This window comes from Physeter macrocephalus, chromosome 13 (genome assembly GCF_002837175.3).
Source record: "Physeter macrocephalus isolate SW-GA chromosome 13, ASM283717v5, whole genome shotgun sequence".
Lineage (NCBI taxonomy): Eukaryota > Metazoa > Chordata > Mammalia > Artiodactyla > Physeteridae > Physeter > Physeter macrocephalus.
In genome coordinates, this window is record NC_041226.1 from 10,048,079 (window position 1) to 10,072,231 (window position 24,153).

General features: G+C 41.2%; 1 protein-coding gene across 2 annotated transcripts in view; it reads right to left on the minus strand.

Moving 5' to 3' along the window:
- Positions 1-24,153, minus strand: part of STARD13 (StAR related lipid transfer domain containing 13) — a 231,563-nt gene that overhangs the window by 29,585 nt on the left and 177,825 nt on the right. For both annotated transcript variants that reach the window (XM_055089653.1, XM_007128917.3), the window contains exon 4: positions 7,327-7,390. In XM_055089653.1, the coding sequence (XP_054945628.1) occupies positions 7,327-7,390 (64 nt within the window). The remainder of the gene's footprint in view (positions 1-7,326; positions 7,391-24,153) is intronic.

Sequence of the window (24,153 nt, forward strand, 5' to 3'; positions counted from 1 at the left end):
AAGAAAGAAAGAAAGAAAGAAAAAAAATTCGTGCTATAATAATTATCTTTGTCCTCTGATACTTTATATTCTAGTCTATTTCATTTTTTTAAAAAAATGTTGTTTGCAACCAACCAAATTCATTTGATAACCCACCAACGGGCCATGATTCACAGTATGAAAAACACTAGAGTTTTAGTTTTGTTTGTTTGTTTGTTTTTTGCGGTACGTGGGCCTCTCACTGCTGTGGCCTCTCTCGTTGCAGAGCACAGGCCCCGGACCCACAGGCTCAGCGGCCATGGCTCACGGGCCCAGCTGCTCCACGGCATGTGGGATCTTCCCGGACCGGAGCACGAACCCATGTCCCCTGCACCGGCAGGCAGACTCTCAACCACTGTGCCACCAGGGAAGCCCGAGTTTTAGTTTTTTTATACACTCACGGCGCAGCAGACGGTCAGGCACATAGCAGACTCCCCAATAACTGTGACAGTGTACTGATTGTTTAAGAGATGATCAGATTTCATCTGTTTGATTTTTTTTAAGGCTAAAAACAAATAGTTTGTGATTATTTAGAAATGCAAAATGGAAACCTCTCGGAGTCAGATGTGTTTATGAGAAACACACCAAACTAACTTTATTCTCTTATCTTAATGATTTAGTAAACCATGGAAATACTATAGGCGTGGAGTGTCTGGATTTCCACCAGGAAATGACAAAAGGCTCTCATGATATTGTTGTGGCCAAGATGGCAAACTGCTGGAGGCTACAGAGCATTTTGTTAGTAGCTGGTTGAGTAACTCCATCAAAGAGTGTGATCAAACGACTGAAAGTAACTGAAGGAGAGATCTCTGGGGGATGCCTTCAGGTTATGCCCATTTTAAGAATAACTTGAATGAGTCAGAAGGATTCATGTTTTTTAGATGTGAAGATGGCACAGATTATTCACTAAGTGATCTTGAGCAAGGCACCCACTTTGAGACTCAATTTTCTCAGCTGCAAAATGGAAATGATAACAATACACATTTAGTATGGTTTGTCAACAGGATCAAATGAGATTATATATGAAAATGCCAGATAAATCTTAAAGTGCAAGATAAAACTAATTGTTGTTAGAGCACAGTGATACTGAGATACATGAAGATCTTAACAGAATTGAAGGATGGCCTGTTAATAAGATGAAATTTCATGAAGTAAAATATAAAGACCCTAACTTCACAAATCTATTATAGGATGTGCAAGATGGATCAGACTTCGTTCCTATTAATAGCCTTGAGAGTTGTAGCAGATTTAAGCTTAATATGAGTTAACCATGTAATGTGGCTACCAAACTATGATCACCCACCTTAGGATACCTGACCAGAAGCATGAATCTCAATACTTGGAAGGTTGCAGACCCACTGTCTTCTGCCTGGTCACATACATCAGGAACAATGAGCCACATTTTCAGGGGAACGTGGAAAGGGATTTATTTCTAGAGAAGAGTAATCAGGATGGCCAATGATCTAGACACCACAACCTTCTATGAAGGATGATTGAAAGAACTAATGGTTTGGTTTAGAAAGAAGGAACTCAAGAGCAGTGCTACTCGAAGTGTGGTTAAGGGGCTGACAGTCCTCGAACTTACCAGTCTTCAGTGAGATAAGTTCAGACATTGAGAGTAAGCATTAAAACCATTTGTCACCATTTGGCAAGGCTGTGCTATACGAGTTCATGATCAGTGGACTTGTCTTATTGAACAGGGTTGAGACCAACTTGGGTGTTGGGTGCAGTAGGTTATAACGTGTGACGTTTCAAGATTAGTTTATCTACCATAACCCAAAGTGTATAATGTACAGGATCCATTGTTTTACAGAAAGATAGTTGCAGAAGCTGGCTAGTAATGAAAGATTGAAGATGAACTTTGAAAATACAGCATCACTTACTTCATTTTGAATGAAAGGTAAAAAAGAATAGCCAAAACTTTAAAGAATTACTTTAAGACTTCTTCTTTGATTCCACTCAACATATTCTGTGAGATGGGTTTCTTTATGATGACTAGTATTAAAACAAAGAAACAGGGACTTCCCTGGTGGTGCAGTGGTTAAGAATCCGCCTGCCAATGCAGGGGACACGGGTTCAAGCCCTGGTCCAGGAAGATCCCACATGCCACGGAGCAACTAAGCCTGCGTGCCACAACTACTGAGCCTGCGAGCCACAACTACTGAGCCTGCATGCCTACAGCCTGTGTGCCACAACAAGAGAAGCTACTGCAATGAGAAGCCAGCACACTGCAACGAAGAATAGGCCCCGCTCTCTGCAACTAGAGAAAGCCTGAGTGCAGCAATGAAGACCCACGCAGCCAAAAAAACAAAACAAAAGAAAACAAAAAACAAAGAAACATCTTAGATATGCATTTTTCCCTGTGAATAGTGTTGCTGTCAATCCAACCTAAATTAGATAACAAGCAAAAAACTCACTGTCAGGAATACTCAGTCATAGTGTTTGATTGAAATGTGCGTACAGACGTTTAACATGGGGAATTTTGTTTAGTTCTGACAGCTGAACAACAAAAAAAGTTATAAGTGCAATCATGATTCTTCATTTTAATAACCTAAGTATACTTTTAATAAAAATATGAACAATTTTTGTAATTCTTTTCTATTTCCTGTTATATTTGTTCCAATTATATTTATTGGAATGCAATTTTGTATCTGTAGAGTCTAATAAAAAATTTAGGCTTGTATTTTCTATAACCTTTTATCATTTCATATTTCTATTAATTCCTTTGTAGTGAATTTTACAAATGTTATCTTGGTCAGTGGCAGACTGGAAATTAAAAAAAGAAAAATCAGTCACCATAGACAGTTTAAGAGACTTTGTTCTACAGTGAGCAAAGGTCAGAAAACTTTCTGTAAAGGGTCAGATAGTAAATATTTTAGATTTACAGGCTATCCAGTCTGTTACAACTACTCAACTCTGCCTTTGCAGCCAGAAGAATGGGTGTGGCTTTGTCCCAATACAGCTTTCTTTACAAAAGCAGGAGCACTAGTTTGCTGACCCCGGATCTAGAGAAAGGGGAAATCCATATTCTGTGCTTCTCCAGAGAAAACAGCTGGAATCAGATGGGCAAGTTTACACAGAATCAGCTTTTAGCTTATTACATGGAAGACTTCTGGTAATTAGGAAAAACCAAACTGCCTTGCAATATAATGAACTCATCACGTCTAGATGCTTACAAACAGAGCCTGAGTGAATTGTGATAGATGCTCTAAAAGTATAGCCTGTACTGGATGGGAGACTGGAAAAGATGAGCGAAGATCTAACTCAAAGATCCTATGGTTCTAGGACATTCACATGCAACAGCCTTCAATTCAAGACTGCATACTCTCCAGCCAAGTGAATGATGGAACGAAATGCAACTTCTTTCATGTGACGCTGCTGTTCGGAGCTGCCAGGAGGTGTCTTATTTGGTGGGAGATTTAGGTTGTGAAAGGCGGGGGGCCGGTGGGGTGGATTGGGAGGCAGAGGTCAGGCTCCCTGACAACACCCGCAGCTCCTCTGAAATGCCCACGGCATCCAGGCCGGGAGGTGCTGGCTGCAACGTGGCAATTAGTCATTGTTTCTGTACCTTTGGTCATGATTTCAGAGAGCTTTGTTAAAACTATAACTTTAACCAGAAACTTCTTTTGAAGCTGCTCTTTCTCCCCTGGGAAATCTTAGGTAAGAGTCCTGTGTTCGTACGCGTCCCTCTCTCTCCTCATTTAACAGAGATCCTTATGGGAGCTCAGTCTCTGACTTCAGCTTTGTACTCAAAGCTAAACACTATCACATAAACGCTAACCGTAATTAGGGGATTTCAATGTCGTCATAAAGCAAGTGTGAATTCTGTAGGTAATAATGAAGAAAAACACTTTTCTGAGAAAGAGCAGCTTTGCATGTGCCTTGGCGTTTTTAATTTAGATGAAACGCCAGTGTTTGGCTTTCTCTAAAAAATGAGAACATTCTTAGCTGAAATTATATATGCTTCAGAGACAAATGCCAACCAGACACTGCAAAAGGAAGGATTTTGTATTTTTTAAACAAAATTTGACCATCTCTTTCCACTGGAAACAGGAGCCCATACAAGTCCACAGCTGTGAGAGGCGGCTAATCCATAGTTACACAGAAATTTGGACGTTTATCTTCCATTAAAGTTGACTGGAGCTGAGTGGCTGAGCCCTCCAGTTCAGAAGCAGGGACCTGCCACTTGCAGCGCTGCAGGGGGAGGAGGCTGAGGCCCGAGGCGGGCAACTGCTGACGTCCCCAGGCTCTCAGAAATGCCGGGTTTTAGTGAGTCTTTCAGTGAGGTGCCTGGCCAAGATTGAGGACACTCTTCTCCACCTGACTCTCACAAGGAAAGTAATCTCGATCTTTAGAAGACTGCTTCTCTCTTCTGCAAAGTGGTAAGGCACTATCTTTTCTCTTCTGCAAAGTGGTAAGGTGCGATTTCATTTCTCCTGGTGCTTTACAAGCGAGTGGCATTTGATGTACAGGAAAAGTGCATGCCTAACTAAGTATGAATGAGGCTTCACCATCTTTATGTATTTGTGGATTTTTTTTTTTTTTCTGCCTTGGGTCAACCCACCAAACTCTTCAGAATTAAACAAAATTAAATGAGAACCAAGTTCAAAGCAGAGCAATGAGATTCATGACTCATTCGCTATGAGAGATCCAGCGATCAATTTCCATGAAGACATTAAATAAATCATGGACTTGAGTACAAGACAGCAAGAAATATCCTTCTTCTAAAACAACAATAAAAATACATAATTGTATGTATTGCTGAGGAAACCCTTCCAGGTCTCAGGCCAAGGGTCAGAAGCTCATGCCAATACCTTTCTGAATATCTCTGAAAGGCCAGGAGGGGCACTTTGTGGCCAGAATAGCTGGGTTCAGATCCTGCCCCTGCTGTTTCTTCGTGGCTCTGGGCAAGTTACTCATCTTCCCTGCCCTTCAACCTCTGCATCTGTGACGTGGGGTTAGTGACGAGGAATCGTGCCTGGCACAGAGCGGGCACTGTGGGGGCTTGTTAACCACACCACAGAGCCCTAAGCAAGCACACACGGCCCTTCGGAGGCCCAATGGCCCTGAAGGGAGGAGAATGACTGTGGCCCCGGAAGGCTAAGCCATTTGGGGATGACGTTCTGCAGCATTAAACATGTCTGGGCCTCTGCAGATTAGAGATGAACATTATATTTCTATTTCTTGGATTGATTAAAATGGGGACATACCCAGAGGAAATGCTACTGTCTTTTTTTTTTTCTTCCAAACAAACTAATTCCAAAGTTGGTTGAAGCTCCCTGTGGTGCTTGGTTCTCAAGTTTCATTTTCTATTTTTGATCATTTGGCCTAGTCCTAGCCTGTATTTATTTTTGGTATTTTTTTGCAGTAAAAGAAAGGACTAGCCTATGACTCGGGCAAGGGACAGATCATGGAAACACGTGCCACCACCAGGGTCTCCTGCATAGTTGCTTAGACCACAGTCCCAGATGCTGGTCATGAATGAGATTCACAAGTGGGTGGAGATCACTCACTGGATTTATTTATTTCAAAATTCAGGCCATGAGTCCCCGGTTTACAATGTGGAAAGCAATATTTTATTCAAGTGCATGCATCTGTGGGGCCTACAGCTAAGTAGGGGCTGTAAGGGTGTGTGCCACTATATCCAACATAAGGAATAAATTAAGAATGTCAGAATACTGAAGTGACCAATTTACAGAGGAGCTTTTGTGAAGGTAACAGAGACTAACAAATGTTATTCAAGCCTATTTCACATGTGGGTTTTGAAATGCCGGCAATAAGGGAAGAATCCAATCACACCACTTGGTTGAAAACAGATCCTGTTGTTAGTTTTTGGCATTTGCTTTTGTGATACACAGCAGCTAAGGATCTGCACCGGCAGTGTACAGACCAGCCATACAGGCGTGGCTATGCTCGGTTTAATAAGAACCATGTGTTACAACCAAATAGTGTGTATGCTTCTCAAGGGGTCTTTTCAGCCAGATAGCTGTTGGGATGTTTACTCCCACATTTAAAATTTTTCTTTGACCTGGACAAATTGCTCATGTTTTAATATATGCTCTGGATATTGTTTTTCACCATTTTACCTCCTTAGCTTAAATCTTTGGCTCCTAGCTCAAACCCTAAATTGTTTTGAAGGTGAGGTCAACCAAAATTCATTTGCGCTTTTTTTGGGTGCTATTTTAGAGCAGAAATTCAGGTTAAAGTTATTTTTAAAGATTAGGTTACTCAGGAGTGACTTAAAATCCATGGGCTGTAATGACTTCTCTGTATAGACCAGAATAAAGAACACTTTCTTTTGACTCAAAGATGTTTTCTCTGCTTCTTCAAAATATACTAAGGCTTGACTTGTTACATACTGAAGATGTGAAATGAAAAAAGTAGTTAACGATTTCAATTCTGAGTTTCCTAAAAGGATCAATTCAGTGAGAAAGAGAGGTCTTTCAGCGCAGTGGTTAGGGGCCTCGGTTTTGGAGTTAGACACACCTGAAATTGAAACCCTGCTCCTCCACTGGTTGAAAGATCACGGTCAAGGGACTTAACCTGTTCAGGTTTTATTTTCCTTCTCTGGAAAACAGAGAATCCCTATCACAATGGATTAAATGCCATAACATAGCTCGTGGAAAGCAGTAAGTGCTCAATAAAGTACAGCTTTGTTTCAGAACCAAAATCTCCAGTCTTATTCCTACAGAGGGAAGAGCACGTGCAAAGTCCTAGAAGAGGGAGGGAGCATAGTGGCTGGTAAAACTGAAGGACATTCCCTGTGACCAGAGAAAAGTGCAAGGGGCGAGAATGGAGAGATGGGGCAGGTTCTGAATCTTGCTGTTACACTCTCCCCCCACCCCTCAACCATGGTGAAACAAACCTGCCTGACAATGAATGCATCTTGACTGCACTTGAAAATAAAATGCCACAGGAAAGAATGAGGCAGAAGACACTTGGCCCCATAGATTCTTTTCTGCATTCTCTTAATCTACAAATCACTGTGGAGAATTTGGGTCTAATATGGAGTGGATATTTACAACTAAAACTTCTGAAAGGTTATCATAAACAAGGCATTTTACATTTTTATGCAAACCCTCTGATAAAACCAAATCAAAATGAAACAGTGAAACAAACAGACGTCAGCCTAGATATATAACAGACTTACTTGTGATGTTTATGATATAATGGGATATTTGGAGAACAAACACAGATGGTTGGGCATTTCAGAATTTTGCTTCGGTTCGTGTTGTTTTTCATTTGTGAATGCAAGCTTCTCCTATTGGTATAGCCATGGTCTCAGTAAGGTGTAGTAAGGTTACCTACCTTTTTCCTTTGGAAGTTCACATCAAGTTTCATTGAGGCACACTTGTTCAAGGTATTTAGTCGTCTAAAAAGAAAGAAAAATGTGATGATTGCTACCACTAATGAACCTAAATCTTCTTTCCAGTTTGATAATTCTCATTGATTGCCAGTGAAGTTGAAAGTGCAGAAACAACCAATCATGTCTGAAGAAAGGACTGTACCCAGAGAAGGTACACAGTAAAAGAGTTCCCATTTGTTCTCCAGCCTCCAGACCTGAGAGGACCTTCCATGAAGCCTACCAATCCCTGCCCCTTCCCTTTCCTGGCTTCTCTTTCCACTGTTCTTGGAAGCAACGAGCACTTAGTTTTATCCATACTTTCACCAGTCCCTCAATTCGTCTGCCACCTTGACCTTCCATCCAGTCTATCCTACTAATCCCCAAATTTGGATCAACTCAACCATCTGTCTTCTCTTCTGCTCTTGTGTAATAGTGCTGAATTACACATGCCATGGACTGAACTGTGTCCTCCTCAAACTCATACACTGAAGCCCTAAACCCCAATGTGATTGTATTTGGAGTAAGAAGTAATAAAGGTTAAATGAAGTCATAAGGTGGAGCCCTGATCCAACAAGATTAACGTCTGTAAAGGAAGAGACACCAGAGCGCTCCCTCCCTCTCTCTCAATCTGCCACGGGAGGACACGGCAAGAAGGTGGCTGTCTGCAAGCCAGGAGGAAAGTTCTTACCAGGAACCAAAACCTGTTGGCGCCTTGATCTGGGACTTTCCAGCCTCCAGAACTGTGAGAAAATAAACCTCTGTTGTTTAAGACACCCAGTCTGTGGTATTTTGTTATGGCAGCCCGTGCTGACTAATATATACATTTTGAAATTCTCCCTCAGCTGAGCTCCTCAAATTGCTACCCAGCATTTATTTCATTTTTTGTCTCTGGTCAGCGTCCATTCTCAGATAATGAAAACTATCCGAATCCCTCAACAGATGACTTAGCCATGATTGCCAGTGAGAAAATACAGCTTAAGTCACTAATTCTTTTAACAATTCTTTCCTTCATCACATAAAAGAGATGCTCCTATTCTTTTTCAAAGCTAACACTTCATCATGTGTCTGATTTCAACATCCACTACTTCGTCTGGGACTTTGACACCTCATTTATTCCCTCTCACCGCAGCAGACTCTTAGCTGTTTGTTTCTCTAAGCTCATCCCTGTCATGAACGAATTGACTAACCAATTAGTTAGCAACCTAAATAACCATAATCAAGCAAACTACCAATTTCCCTTCAATCTTATCTTTCCATCAAGCAACTCTACTCACCATCCTGACATCCCCTTCCTTGTATTATTCAGTTTGCTGAGAACATCCTTAATTTTCATTCACTCTTCAACCCACTGCAATCTAATTTCATGAAATTCTCTTTGCAAATGCCTTTATTATTTTGTTTTATTTGTTTGTTTTTTTTTTTTAAATCATAGCATATGGTTTAAGGAGTCAAACATTACCCCTCATGTCCTTTTCCATTTACCAGTCTTTGGAGGCAACTTTTTAAAGTGTTTCTTTTGGTGTTTACTTCCAGCAACATGTATATGCTGTTACTTCTTGATTTTTCAGTTGAAGTCATTATCTATTGACTTTGTTCTATGAAAGATAAAGCTTTTTACTATGCATTCCCCCCTCATCCTCCTACATACACATTTGCACCCTTTGCCTCTTATATAGTTGTCATAATTTTGTAATTTTTTGATAAATCAATATTTAGTGTTTATTTTCTTATAACCATGTAAATGCTATTCACATGTATATCATGCTCTGATTACTTTTCCTTTCATTCTAAACTTTTCATTATCCCAGGAGTTAATAAGCATCTTATTTGTTTCCTCAGTTTTCTGTGTACTTATCCTTAAATTCAAACTCAGACACTTCCCTAATTATCTGAATCTCTAAATGTGTTCAAACATATCAGTCTATCTAATTTCCTTGGAGATGTCTTTCTCAGAGCCTCTGACCTGTTCTAGTTGGGGTTGCTATATATATATATATATATTTTTTTTTTTTTCTTTTAAAATCATGGGCTGATTAGATTTCTCAGAACTCAGATTCTTCTTGAGTGTGTTTTCCAATGCTCTGGAGCTGAGTTACAAAAGAGGCCTGGGGATCTCAATATTTGGAATATAGGTAGACTGTCAATGGAGCCCCCATTTTCAATATGGTATTCCGTTTTCAGCAGTGTCTGATGTCCCTCAGTCCAGCCTCTCCAGAGAATAAACTTCCAGTCTTGTGCTGATGGTTAGGGAGAGAAGTCAGCAAGATTTAGCTTGCGGAGTGGATCAACGGCTCTACCAACTTTAAAACAGAATTTCAGGACTTCCCTCGTGGTTCAATGGGTAAGACTCCACGCTCCCAAAGCAGGAGGCCTGGGTTTGATCCCTGGTCAGGGAACTAGATCCCACATGCATGCCACAACTAAGAGTCCACATGTCGCAACTAAGAATCACACGCCACAACTAAGAAGTCTGCATGCTACAACTACGAGCCCTCATGCCACAACTAAGAATTGGCACGCTGCAACAAAAGATCCTGCACGCCGCAACGAAGATCCTGCGAGCCGCAACTAAGACCCGGTGCAGCCAAAAATAAATAAATAAATAATAAATAAATAAATAAATAAATAAATATTTAAAAAAATAAAATAGAATTTCAAACAACCCTCTTCTTTTTTTAATAAATTTTTAAAAATTTATTTTATTTTTATTTTTGGCTGCGTTGGGTCTTCGTTGCTGCGTGCGCACTTTCTCTAGTTGCGGTGAGTGGGGCCACTCTTCATCGTGGTGTGCGGGCTTCTCATTGCGGTGGCTTCTCCTGTTGCGGGGCATGGGCTCTAGGCATGCGGGCTTCAGTAGTTGCAGCACCTGGGCTCAGCAGTTGTGGCTCACGGGCTCTAGAGCGCAGGCTCAGTAGTTGTGGCGCATGGGCTTAGTTGCTCCGCGGCATGTGGGATCTTCCCGGACCGGGGCTCGAACCCGTGTCCCCTGCACTGGCAGGCGGATTCTTAATCAGTGCGCCACCAGGGAAGTCCCAACCCTCTTCTTTTTGACTCACCTTCAATCTCACTTCACATTTTTGATTTTTAGGATTTCTGTAGTGAAAATTGAGTTATTTTATGACTTTGTCCACTGACCACTTAGATTTTGTTTCTTGGGCTTGTCAAATCCTCTACCACATATTTTTGTTTTTCTGCTTTGAAAATTTGGTAACTGTGATTTCTCTCTCTCTGTATGGACATTTGCTTTCATAAAGGAATATCTCTCTGTAAATTAGTGGAAATTTAGAAGCAGCAAATTCAGTTGCAAAACCTCCCATCTTTGACCAATGACTTTTTTTTTGTATTCTGGTTATACATAGATCTTAAGTTTTCAGTTCAATGAGTTTTGGCAATTGTAACTACCCTCGAACAAGATAAAGAACATTTCTTGATGTCAGAAAGTCCTCCTGTGTTCCTTTACTGTCAGTTTTCCCTACCACCACATCCCCTCCCGCCACTCCCAAGGATATCCTCTTTCTGATTTCTATCATTTATAGGTTGGTTTTGCCAATTCTTGGTCATCATATAAATGGGATCATACAGTATGTATTTTGTGTGTTTCTGGCTTTTTTCACTCATCACAATGTTTTTGATATTAATTTGTGCTGTGTATAGCAATAATCATTCCTTTTAATTACTGAGTAGTATTCTATGGTATGAAGATATGGTATGAAGTGTTCATGGGTTTACCCCATGGACACTGGGCTCTTTCCAGTTTTGACCAATGAGTTTTTAATCACTGAATTCCATAGTCTTTCTAGCAAAGAATTGGCACTTACCTTCCTTGAAACTCTTCTGGTCTTCGGCATTCAAGGTGATGAATTCTCTCATCTCTCTAAACACTATCTCCTTCCTGTCACCAAGCAATACTTGCACCTTAGCTATTGATATTTTTTAGAATTCAGACTGCGGTTCTTGTTCTTTTTACTCTGCACAAGCATAATGAGATATCTCATCTTAAAATAAACTAGACTCTGATGATGCCCATCCTCTTTCTCCCGCGTGGACATCTCACCTGAGCTCCAGAGCTACATTCCCAACTACTCACTAGTCTCATCCATCTGTGGGGTCCTCCTGGCCCTTCAAACACACCTATTAAAACTGAACTCACTGTATTCTCTTCAAAACCTGTTTTTCCTATTTAAAGTCTTGTCTTGATTAAGAGCATCACCACTAAGCCACCCAAACCAGAAAATGGAGTCAGCTTGAGACTCTTCTTCTTCAAGGTCTACATTCATTTGCGCATCAAGTCCTATCAATTATACCTCCATGATATCTTTGAAATCTTGCCTCTCCTTGGTCCTGCTCAGTCCCTTCTCATCTTTTTCTTAGAGTCAGGCAACAGCCTTTTAAATTGGTTTCACTAATGCTTCACGTTGAAACCAGTTCTATTTCTCAACTTTTTATCATGTCACTTATTTACTTAAAAATATTTGATGACTATATTCATTTTCAGCCATCTCCAGTTTACCCACTCACTAGACATTCAATAGTGTCAAATATGATAGGCAGTTATGGATTAGAAGCTGACCATCTAGTCTGAAGCTGTCTTCTGCAGGTTCTTGGCCTTTGCTCCTATAACCGACAGCCTGGTTTTTTTGGCCAGTTCCACATGTATTAACATCTCTACCTAAGAGCTAAGAGTGGTAGGTTAAGTGCATTATATACAGTTGACCTTTGAACAACATAGGTTTGAATTGTGTGGGTCCACTTACACACACACCTTTTTTTTCAATAAATATATTGGAAAATATTTTGAGATTTGCAACATTTTGAAAAAACTTGCAGATGAACTCCTTAGCCTAGAAATATCGAAAAAATTGAGAAAAAGGTATGTCATGAATGCATAAAATACATGTAGATACTAGTCTATCCTTACATATGCACAAGGTGATATTTAATATAAAATCAGCAATGTATTAGTTTTCTTGCTGTTTTATAACTTTGCTTTCAAAAAATCACATTACCATACAATATGCCTCTTTCTCATAATTGGAGTAATTGCATATCAGTCTATCATCACAAGGAAGTGGTTTTTTAAAAAAGTAACAATGTTTCCAGTACTGGACTATGACTATAGATGCAGTACTTATGCCATAAAAATTTTATAATGATTCATTCATTAGTGTGTAGGCTAAGCTACCGTGAAGCAATCCTGTCAATTAAACTAGGCTACCATAAGGCAATTATATTGCTGCTTCTTTGTTATCAACACGTGAATCGTTATACCTCTAAATAAATATGAACTTCTTTTTCACATTATCTTTTCATTTTTGATGTGTTAGTAACATGTATAACATCTGCAATGTTTTGTATCATATAAACCAATATTCATGTAGGTACCAACACACGTCTTGTAAGCAGACGACATGAACTTACAGTATCGAAAAATACAGTACAGCACTGTAAATGTACTTTCTCCTTCTTATGATTTTCTTAATAACATTTTCTTTTCTCTAGCTTACTCTATTGTAAGAATACAATATATAACACATATACAAAATATGTGTTAATTGACTGTTTATGTTATTGATAAGGCTTCTGATCAACAGTAGGCTATTAGTTAAAATTTTAGGAAACCAAAAGTTAAATGTGAATTTTGACTTAGTGGGGGGTCAGCAACCCTAGCCCTTGCATTGTTCAATAGTCAACTGTACATCGGTCAAGGCATATACATATATATATATATATCTCCTCACTTGGAAGTTCTGATATATACCTAAATAAGTTGATGTTTCTCATTGGCAGCTCTGTAATAGGTTTGTTTAGGAAGGATTCTCTGTTATTTATAAAATTTACTTATCTAACGAACTTGTTATTTCATTATGGTTTGGAAACACAAACAAACTATTTTATTCTACACAAAAGTTTTTTACCTACTGCATATACAAAAGTCATCAAATGGTTCATGCCTTACATACCACATACTTGAATATGCTTTATACTTTCTGACACACATAGGAAGTTTATTTATTATTTTTTAAAGCTAGAGACTCTAACATTTAACTATCTAGATTCAGATCCTTTTATCTCCTCTAAACTCAGATATTTGCTTGTGTCTTAAGAATTGCTCCTCTACTTGGAGAAAATGTTTTCAAAACATGTATCTCATAAACGATTCGTATGCAGAATACATAGAGAACTCTTAAATTCCATAAGTCACAAAACCTGATTTAAAAAATGGGCAATATATTTGAACAGACACTTCTAAAAGAAGATATACAAATGGCAAATAAGTAAATGAAAAGATGCTCAACATCATTCGTCATTGGAGAAATACAAATTAAAATCATAATGAGACACCACTACACACACAGAAGAATGTCTAAATTTAAAATACTTACAATACTAAGTTTTACAAGAATATAGAACCACTGAAACTTCCAAAGGGGTACGGCCTCTTTGGAAAACAGCTCGGCAACTTCTTATAAAATTAAACATATTTTTAGCATCTGACCCAACAACTGCACTCTTAGTTATTTATCCAAGATAAAATAAATCATACATCCATATAAAGACATGTATTTGAATGTTTGTAGCAGCTTCATTCACAAAATAGGCAAAAAGTGGCAATGATCCAAATGTCCATCAACAGGCAAATGGATAAAAAATTGTTGTATATCCATACAATGAAGTACCCGACAATACAAAGGCACTAACTCCTAATACATACAGCAACATGGATGAACCTCAGAGGCACTATGCAGATTGAAAGAAGCCAAATACAAAGTGGGTACACTATATGATTGCATCTATAAAAAAATTTACAAAAGGTAAAAGTGTAGTGACAGAAAACAGTTCAGTGGTTGCCAGTGTGGCAATGGAAATGCTCCATACCATGACTGTGGTGATAGTTACATAACATAACCATATATATTTGACAAAACTCATCCAATTGTATTCTTTAAGTTGGTGAATTTTTTTGAACATAAGTTATACTTCAGAAAAGCTGAATAAAAATAATGCAAGTGGGCTTCCCTGGGGGCGCAGTGGCTGAGAGTCCGCCTGCCGATGCAGGGGACACGGGTTCGTGCCCCGGTCCGGGAAGATCCCACATGCCGCGAAGCGGCTGGGCCCGTGAGCCATGGCCGCTGAGCCTGCGCGTCCGGAGCCTGTGCTCCGCAACGGGAGAGGCCACAGCAGTGAGAGGCCCACGTACCGCAAAAAAAAAAAAATAATAATAATGCAAGTGGGTAACACCAGTGGGAATGGTGGAGTAAAGATCTCTAAAATTCTGCTCTTCCATAAAAATAACAAAAATACTGCCAAAAACTGTCAAAATCAACTTTTTAGGAAAATCTGGAAATTAATAAAAGCTTGCAACAATCCAAGTAGTGCCTATGTAAGAAAAATTACTGAATCTATTTAAGAACAGTGAGCTCTGTGGCACTTGAACGTGCCCTTTTTTTCTCAGCTCTGCAGGAGCTTTGAAAAGCCAACAGGCGTCACAATCAGAGGAGTTGTGAAAACCAGCAGCCTAGCAGCCACTGGAGAGGGCAGAATGGGTTTGACCTTCCCCAAAGGTCCATTTTTAAAGAATTATCATTATTTGAGCTGTCTGGCAATTCACTGAATGCCCCCATTCACAGGGCTTATCTTTATTTAACCTGACACTGAGCTCATCACTGAGAAAAGCTTTTTCCCAGGGTGTTTGTCAAAAACAATCAGTGGCAATTATTTAACACCATAGCTGCCTGAAGTGGTGATAACAGTTGAACCAAACAAGATGTGGACCAAAAGGAATGAAAGGAATAGCTGGGGAAATGAGATACCCATAGGGACTAAGAAAAGTTCTGACATATTCTTAGGAATCTAGAAGGCCAAGCACATGTGCAGAACTGTGTGCATACCTAGGAATGACCTGAGAAGGTCTAGTTTCTCTCCTCTGGCTGACCTTGATGATCGGCACAAGCAGGAAATAAAGCCTGAGACAGAGTTACCAAATTCCTGCTGGAGCACTGAAACCATAGCCCAGTATGCACTAACTGTCGCTTGGCAAAGGCCAGCAGACATACTGGTTCAAGACATTTAAGGAAATCTCTGTCCAATCATTTGCAGACCACTAAGCTAACTGAGTACAGACTTCCATGGTCATACAAAGGATTCAGACTTTACATAATTAGTTGAAGAATGTCACTAAACAAACAGCAACAATAACAACAAACTTTGAGGAGGAAGGGATCTGATTTTGAGAGTTGCCTCATTTATAATGTTTACAATGTCCAGTTTTAAACAGAAAATTATAAGACAACAAACTGATTCTAAAGTTTATATGGAGGGGCAAAAGACCCAGAATAGCCAACACAGTCTTGAAGCAGAAGAACGAAGTTGGAGAATTGACACTATTCAACTTCCAGACTTACCATAAAGCTACAGTAATCAAGACAGTATGATATTGGTGAAAGAAGAGATGAACAGAGTAAAGGAACAGAATAGAGAGCCCAGAAATAGACCCACACAAATATAGCCAACTGATCTTTGATAAAGGAGTAAAGGCAATACAATGGAGACAGGTTTTCAACAATGTTGAAAGAGCTATATATCCACATGCAAAAAAAAGTCAGTCTAGACATAGATCTTATACTCTTCACAAAAATTAACTCAAAATGGATCACAGATCTAAATGTAAGCACAGAACTGTAACACCCCTAGAAGATAACATAGGAGAATATCTATATGACCTTAGGTTTAGTGATGACTTTCTAGATACAACATCAAAGTCACGATCTATGAAATAAATACTTGATAAACTGGACTTCATTAAAATTAAAAACTTCTACTCTGTGAAAGAACCTGTCAAGTATATGAGAAGCTATGCCACAGGCTTAGAGAAAATATTTGTAAAAATCATATCTGATAAAGGACTGTTATCTAAAACTACCAAGAACTCTTAAAACTCAAAATAATAAAATAATCCAATTTAAAAAAGAGACCAAAAATCTGAACAGATACCTCACCCAAAGAAGATACAGTGATGGCAAATAAGCATATGAAAAGATGCTGTATATCATATATCATTAGAAAATTGCAAATTAAAACAACCATGAGATACCACTACACACCTACTAGAATGACGCAATTCTAAAACACTGGTATTACCAAATTCTGGCTAGGATGAGGAACAACAGAAACTCTCATTCATTGCTGCTGGGAATGCAAAATGGTACAGCCCCTTTAGAAGACAGTTTGGCAGTTTTTCATAAAACTAAACATACTCTTAGTATACGTTCCAGTAGTTTGCACTCCTAGGTACTTACGCAAAGAGTTGAAAACTTATTGCACACATAAACTTGCACGGGAATTTTTTTTAAGCCATAAAGACAAACATTATATTTCTAAAAGACATACATACTCAAAATATAAAACCATGTGACAAAACTTTTGAAGCCAACATGTCCACAGTATCAATGGGTGTGAGGTGACATTGCACAGGAATGTTTATAGCAGCTTTATTCATAATTGCCAAAACTGGCAATTGCAAGTGCCAACAGCTTGGAAGTGACGAAGCTGTTCTTCAGTAGGTGAATAGATAAATAAACTGGTCCATCCAGACAATGGAATATTATTCAGTGCTAAAGAAATGAACCATCAAGCCATAAAAAGACATAGAGGAACCTTAAATGCATAATACTAAACGGAAGAAGCCAATCTGAAAGGCTCCATACTATATGATTCCAACTGTATGACATTCTGGAAGAGGCAAAACCAGTAAGAAGATCAGTGGTTGCTATGTATTAGGAGTGAGGGAGGGATGACAGGCATGAGCAGACAGAGCATAGAGGATCTTTAGGGCAGTGAAATATTCGTATGATACGCTAACGGTGGATACGTGACATTATACATTTGTCAAAACCCACAGAATGTACAAGACCAAGAGAGAAGCCTAATACAAACCACAGACTTTGGGTGATAATGATATGTCGATGTAGGTTCACCAGTTGTAATGCGCCACTCTGGTGGGGATGTTAATGGTGGAAGAGGCTGTGCATGTGTGGGTACAGATGGTATAGGAGAACTCTCCATACTTTGTGGTTAATTTTCCTGTGAACCTAAAACTGCTCTAAAAAGTCTATTTTTAAAAAATGTAGTCTTTGTTTTATTCATTTAAAAATCATTTTTTTCCTTGGACTTTGAAATTACTGATGTAAAGTGATCTACATTTCTTTTGTTCTGATTCTACTTGCTTATTAGTTCTCAATCCAATCTACAAAATTGTCATCATTAAAGACATCTTAGCAGGACTTCCCTGGTGGTCCAGTGGTAAAGAATCCTCCTTCCAATGCAGGGGACGCGGGTTCGATCCCTGGTCAGGGAACTAAGATCCCACATGCTGCGGGGCAACTAAGCCCACGCGTCACAACTACTAAGCTCGTGCGCCTCAACTAGAGACCCTGCGTGCAGCAAACTACAGAGCCCACGAGCTCTGGAGCCCATGCACCACAACTAGAGAAGAGAAAACCCGCAGGCCACAACTAGAGAGAAGCCCGTGTGCTGCAAGGAAGAGCCCGCGTGCTGCAACTAAGACCCAACGCAGCCAAAAAAATAATAAATAATAAAATAAATAAATAAACAAATAAATGGGCTTATAAAAGAAAAGACATCTTAGAAATTCTGGATACAATTTCAAGTATCATACACATAACCATTCAACTCTTCCTTTCACAATGTATACATTTATCAAATCAACATGTTGTATACTTTAAACATCTTAAAATCTTATTTGTCAATTATACCTCAATAAAGCTGAAAAAAAAAGAAACAGCTGATTTTTTAAGATGGGATAAAAAGAAAAAGAGAGAAAACACTCTTTATGGTGGTCTGAAACTAGGTAGACATTCCTCGCATGGTATAGCATCAGTCTGTATTTATCTTGCATAAGGTAAAGTAAACAATGGCTAGACTCTCCAAGAATACAAAATGGATGAAACACACACCGGGGAGAGATGGAAATGCCTCTTTAAGGACTGGCTGCTTCAGGTGAAAGAACATGTCATATAACAAGTATTCACAGCACTCTATCAAAACCACTGTGAAGTTCTGCTGTGATTGCAGCCCGTCTGCATTTAGGACAAATATTTAGCATCAGTATTTGTTTCCCTCTAACTTAATGATACCTTATATAAAGTAATATAAAACGCTTCAGATAATCTGAGTTGGTCTAACACTGGTGGCCTGGAAAGCTATTCCTGCATGAATAACAATTTTGATTATAAAACGTATTTTCTTTGCTGCATGAGCGGTGTGTCTTTCCACTGGATTAGAGCCTCTTTTGAGGCAGGAACCATAATTTATTCTTCTAATCCGCATAAGCCCTAGCAGGTAATTTTATACGTGATTGTCTCTGTAGGTTTTTCTTTTTTAACTGAACATTCTTTTTCTACATAGGTCCAATCAGTGATTGACTTTAAATAGTCACAATAGACCTTGCATAGTCAGAATAAAAGAATTATTCTCCTCCACTGAATGTGACAGGCTGAGAGCTGCACCTTATTTGCATCTCTAACGCCCAGCACAGGCCCTGGCTCAGAGAGAATCCACTTGGTAAATGTTTGCTAAGGAAACATTAGAACTTGGCAGGCTCTAGGGACCACTTGGCCTGACCCTTTTATTTTCAAATGAGCCGACTAAGGCTCTGAGAGAAACACTTGCTCAAGGGAACCATGCATCATCTAGAGAGCTGGACTCCTCCCTGTCCAGAGATTTCTCTGCTCCTGCCTACTCAAGGAAAATCTAGGAGGGCCTGGGAAATGACAGTCTATGTCATGGACCTAGCACAGGCTAGTCAATAAATGGTAGTTTCCTTCCCCCGTCCACCTTTTCCACGGAAAGAGGAAACCCATGACACGTGATGAAGCTGTCCAGTTTGTGCTTTGGACAAACTGGATTTACGCGTTAAGGTAAGCAAAGACCTTTTCAGAAGTCATGTCCACAATGTCCACTGCTCCCAGGACCTGTTAATTTTTACTGTTGTCTTCAGGAGCCTTTAGAAGGGTTAATACATTAGTAAAGGAGAAATAGTCAAAAGTCTCATTTTAAAAGTGAAACTTGAGGTTCTGGTGGGAAAGTCAACAAGAAGAGAAGCCGAGATATGTTCATCCGACACTGGGCACCACGTACCAGGAACAGGTTGAGGGGCTGGGAATGCAGAGGTGAGCAAGATGTGGCCCCTGTCCTTGGGGATCTCCCAGTCCCATGTGGGACATAAATATAATGAACAAGAGAAGAAGCAATTCATTTTCTGAACATATAAGGACAAAACCTCCCAGAAGAGGCAATGTTTCAGCAAGGCTGTGAAGGGCTAAGAGCAATTTGCCACCTAGGTTAAAAGAACGGCAGACAAAGCCAGCAGTCATTAAATGGCATGCTTTCGTCCTGGAACCGCAAGGATGTGAGTGGGAATCCCTGGCGGGATGGGCAGGGGCCAGATCACGGAGGGCCCAGGTGAAGAGGTTAGGCGCAATCTGCGGCAATGGGGGGGGGGGTGAGGGTCTTGAAGGCTATTAGGAGAGTGACGTAATTCCACTGCATGTCAGAAACACACCTGGGGGCAGGACGGACACTGAGCTGAGGAAGGACGGGGAGAAGATGGCTACAATAGTTTAGGTGAGAGATGGCAAAGAGGAGCAGAAAGGAAGTGACAGCAGATGAAGACCGGGCCAGTGATGTAGAAGCTTGGGGGCCAGGGAGAAATAGAGGATGACTCTGCATTTCAGGCTTTGGTCACTGCGCCTTTAAACATAGAAAACAGTGAACTAGGGAGGTACTGGGAGCTGGAATGTGGAGAAGATAACGAGCTTAAGTTGTGATGCGTTAAATTTGGGGACACCTTGCGACATCCAGACCTACTTGGGAATGATCGGCATGTAGATGATATACACAGAGGATACATAAAAATTAAACCAATTATCCAGGGAGAATTCAGAACCCTGGAAACTCCCGTGCTCAAGGCCTGGGTGGAGGAGGACGAGCTGGGCTGGGGAAGGTGTAGTCAGAGATGGAAGCCACAGAATGAGCATTACAGACAGGCGGGGGCAGTTAGTTAGCTGTATCAAATATTTAAGAAAGAGTAAGTGATACAAAACCTAAAATATGCCTTTTGGGTTCAGCAGTCATCGTGGGCAGTTTCAGAGAAGGCTGAGTAGAGGGCTGAGCAGTGAATGATCCCCAAGAAGAAGCGTAGCTCAGCAGCAGAGAGATTTGGGGTAGTTTGAAGAGAAAATGAATAATTTATCGCCACACAATATTCTCTCACATGTAGAAGCAGTAAAATAATTCGTGAACTGACAGGTTATTTTCTGCCAGGTTCCAGTTCAATTTAACAAACAGTTATGGAACTCCTGCCCGGCACAGGGCCACAGAGCACCAGGCGCCCATGATGTGCCACCGAACAAGATACGGTTCCTACCGGCAAGTACTTTGGAATGGCGAAGGAGTCCCTTGCCTCCCCAGCTTACCACACCCAGAGGGAGTGAGGCCAGGGTCAGCGTGAAGCGAGCTGTGTCCAGACTGCCCCGAGCATGGAGGGGACGCCTGGGAGGGCAGAGCCCAGGGGCCAGCAGGAGAACGAGGGAAAGGCAGGCAGCGAGCTTGCTGGGAGGGCTGGGGACTCGTGAGCGGGGAGTGTGCGGGGACCAGAGGGAGACGGGGAGGGTGGTCTGGGCCCTGTCTGAGCGAAGTCCCCCCTCGGCCACTGTGACAGAGCCTGGGGACACACAGAGTGGCCCTCTGCACTTCACGTATAAATGATAGCAATGGAGCCCTTTCCTCCTTCGTATCTTAGGTTTGTATTTTACATTGAAACTGCCAACTTTAGATTGGTCATGAGGTCTCCCATGCTGACTTAATGGTCAGTTTCCTGTGATATTTTTCTAATATTCCTGCCAAAGGCTCAAGAGGAATAACAAGCAGGGGTACGGGTTCATCTGATTCTGATTAAAGCTGCAGCCTGAACTTCTCACCCTCCGCTCAAGTGTCAGAGGCTAAAGGTCTCTAGCCCCGTCTCTTTAGGAATGTTCCGGGTGTGGTCCTCCAAGATGGTCAGAAACAAGTCACCTGTTCTGGGGATCAGAGGCGAGCACCTCCGGGAGCAGCTCCTCCTCTGCGGGGCCTGGGAAAGGCTCCCCGTCTGTCTGGGAGTTTACAAAACAGATTCCGCAGAGCAGGGTGGAGAGCTATGCCACATGGACTTGTCTGGTATGTACTCACCCAACGTGGGGCCTTTCAAATATCACAGGCCATCCAGCAGGATGGCCTTACGGTGTCTGGGATGGGGGGAGGAGAGTGTAATTAGAAGTCCACAAGTGGCTGTCACCATGCCACAGCTGAGCCAGTGAAGGCCATGCCTCCCCCTTGCTGAGCTTTTCACTCTGGCTGCTCTTCTACCAAGTGGTCCTGTGGCAACAGAAGTTCTGGCCCCTCTTCCAGCCCATAACCCCACAAACTGTCCCTGGATGTCAGTGGAGGAGTGGGAGAGAAATGGTTAAGCATGGACTGATCTCACTATGCAAAGAAAATGAAGTAGTATGTGACGTTGATTAAGGGGGTAAGGATGTATGTGTGGGACTGTGTAACTTGTATAATATATATCTTCAATTGAGATATAATTGATGTAGAACATTGTATAAGTTTAAGGTGTACAACATAATGATTTGATATTTGTATATACTGTGAAATGATCACCACAATAAGTTTAGTTAACATCCATCTTCACACATAGTTACTAATTTTTTTTCTTGTGATGGGAACTTTTAAGATCTACTCTTTCAAATATGCAACACAGTATTGTTAACTATAGTCACCATGCTATACGTTACATCTCCAGAAAATAATTTTAAATAAGCAATAGACTCTAATAATGAGGGTTTCAGGGAAGAGTGTAAGTTCCTCTGGAAAATCAATAAAGGACATCAGCCACAGTGGTACAAAAGTAAAGAGCTAAAAACAAAAGTCCAGGTGTTCTTGGGCTTCTTTAGTTTGGGGATTTCACACACAGTTTAAGTTCACATATTCCTGTTATCAGAGAAGTCAGATGGGGTGTCCTTAGCTTTTTAACTGTTCCCAACAATTGCATCTAATCCAGATAAAATTTCTCTAGTGAGAATTAGTCCAAGTTGAAGCAAGGGTCATACCAGAGATTTCTGAGAAAAATGAAAGAAATCAAAACAGCCCAGGGTGGAGGGGGGGAATTGGACGGTACGAAGCACTCACTCTCTGGTGCTAAGGGGCGTCTCGTGGCTCCTCCCCCTGCCTGCCCAATAGACGTGGGGTCCCCCTCGACCAGCCTTGCTCTTCTTCTCCTTACTGTCCCACTCTCGGGACCTCATACCTTCATATGCAGATGACTTTACATCTCCGTCTCCAGCTGAGGCCCCTGTCCAGCTCCACACCCGCACACCCAACTGCACCTGGACACTTCCACTGGCGCTGGCCCCTCAGGCGCCTCAGCTCATCACTCCTTCCCCCCTCAGACCCTGGCCGGACTCCCCTCACTTCCCTCCTTGGCTGTTTCCTGACTCAAGGAAGGGCGTCACTACCACCCAGCTGCTCAAACCAGGAGGAGTCTGGTCCCCCTGAATTCTGAACAACAACAGCAATAATAATAGCACCAGTTATTCATAGGTTCTTGTGAGAATTAAGTGAGATCAATGTCAAGAGCTTAGTATACTAGTCAACATATAGTAAACACTCACATAATGGTAGCCATGGTCATCTATTATTTATGTGGCAAAGCAAGGCATTTTTAAAAACATTGCTAATATATATATATATATATTTTGCAGTATGTGGGCCTCTCACTGTTGTGGCCTCTCCCGTTGCGGAGCACAGGCTCCGGACGCGCAGGCTCAGCGGCCATGGCTCACGGGCCCAGCCGCTCCGCGGCATGTGGGATCTTCCCGGACCAGGGCACGAACCCGTGTCCCCTGCATCGGCAGGCGGACTCTCAACCACTGTGCCACCAGGGAAGCCCAGAAACATTGCTAATATTTTTAAGAATGCAATACAAATATCTAAAAATATATATAGAGAGAAGTGAATAATATTAATAATATAAACTCCTTCTTTTGCCCTGCTGTCCTATTTTGTAGTTTCTTGTGTATTCTTCCTGAAGTCATTTTGAGTAGCTGGTTGGAAAAGGTTACATAAGAGACCATTTAAAAATATAAAGATCAGGAAAACCCCATGATCAGTGGTTTCAGGGGCTCACTAGAGTTGGGCCCTGGGTACCAGCTGTGCAGGGAGCTATTGACCAAGATGTGGATGGCCTGGTGGGATCTGCCGGCTGGCAGCCCTGATGAAATGTGGATGCTCTCACAACAGGAGGTGTGAAGAGAGAGGATCTTCAAGATGGCAGAGGAGTAAGACATGGAGATCACTTTCCTCCCCACAAATACAGCAAAAATACATCTACATGTGGAACAACTCCTACAGAACACCCACTGAACACTGTCAGAAGACCTCAGACTTCCCAAAAGCCGTGTGGCTGACAGGTTCTTGGTGCTCCGGCTGGCTGTCAGGCCTGAGCCTCTGAGGTGGGAGAGCCGAGTTCAGGACATTGGACCACCAGAGACCTCCCGACCCCATGTAATATCAATCAGCGAGAGCTCTCCCAGAGATCTCCGTCTCAGCATTAAGACCCAGCTCCACTCAACGACCAGCAAGCTACAGTGCTGTACACCCTATGCCAAACAACTAGCAAGACAGGAACACAACCCCACCCGTTAGCAGAGAGGCTGCCTAAAATAATAATAAGG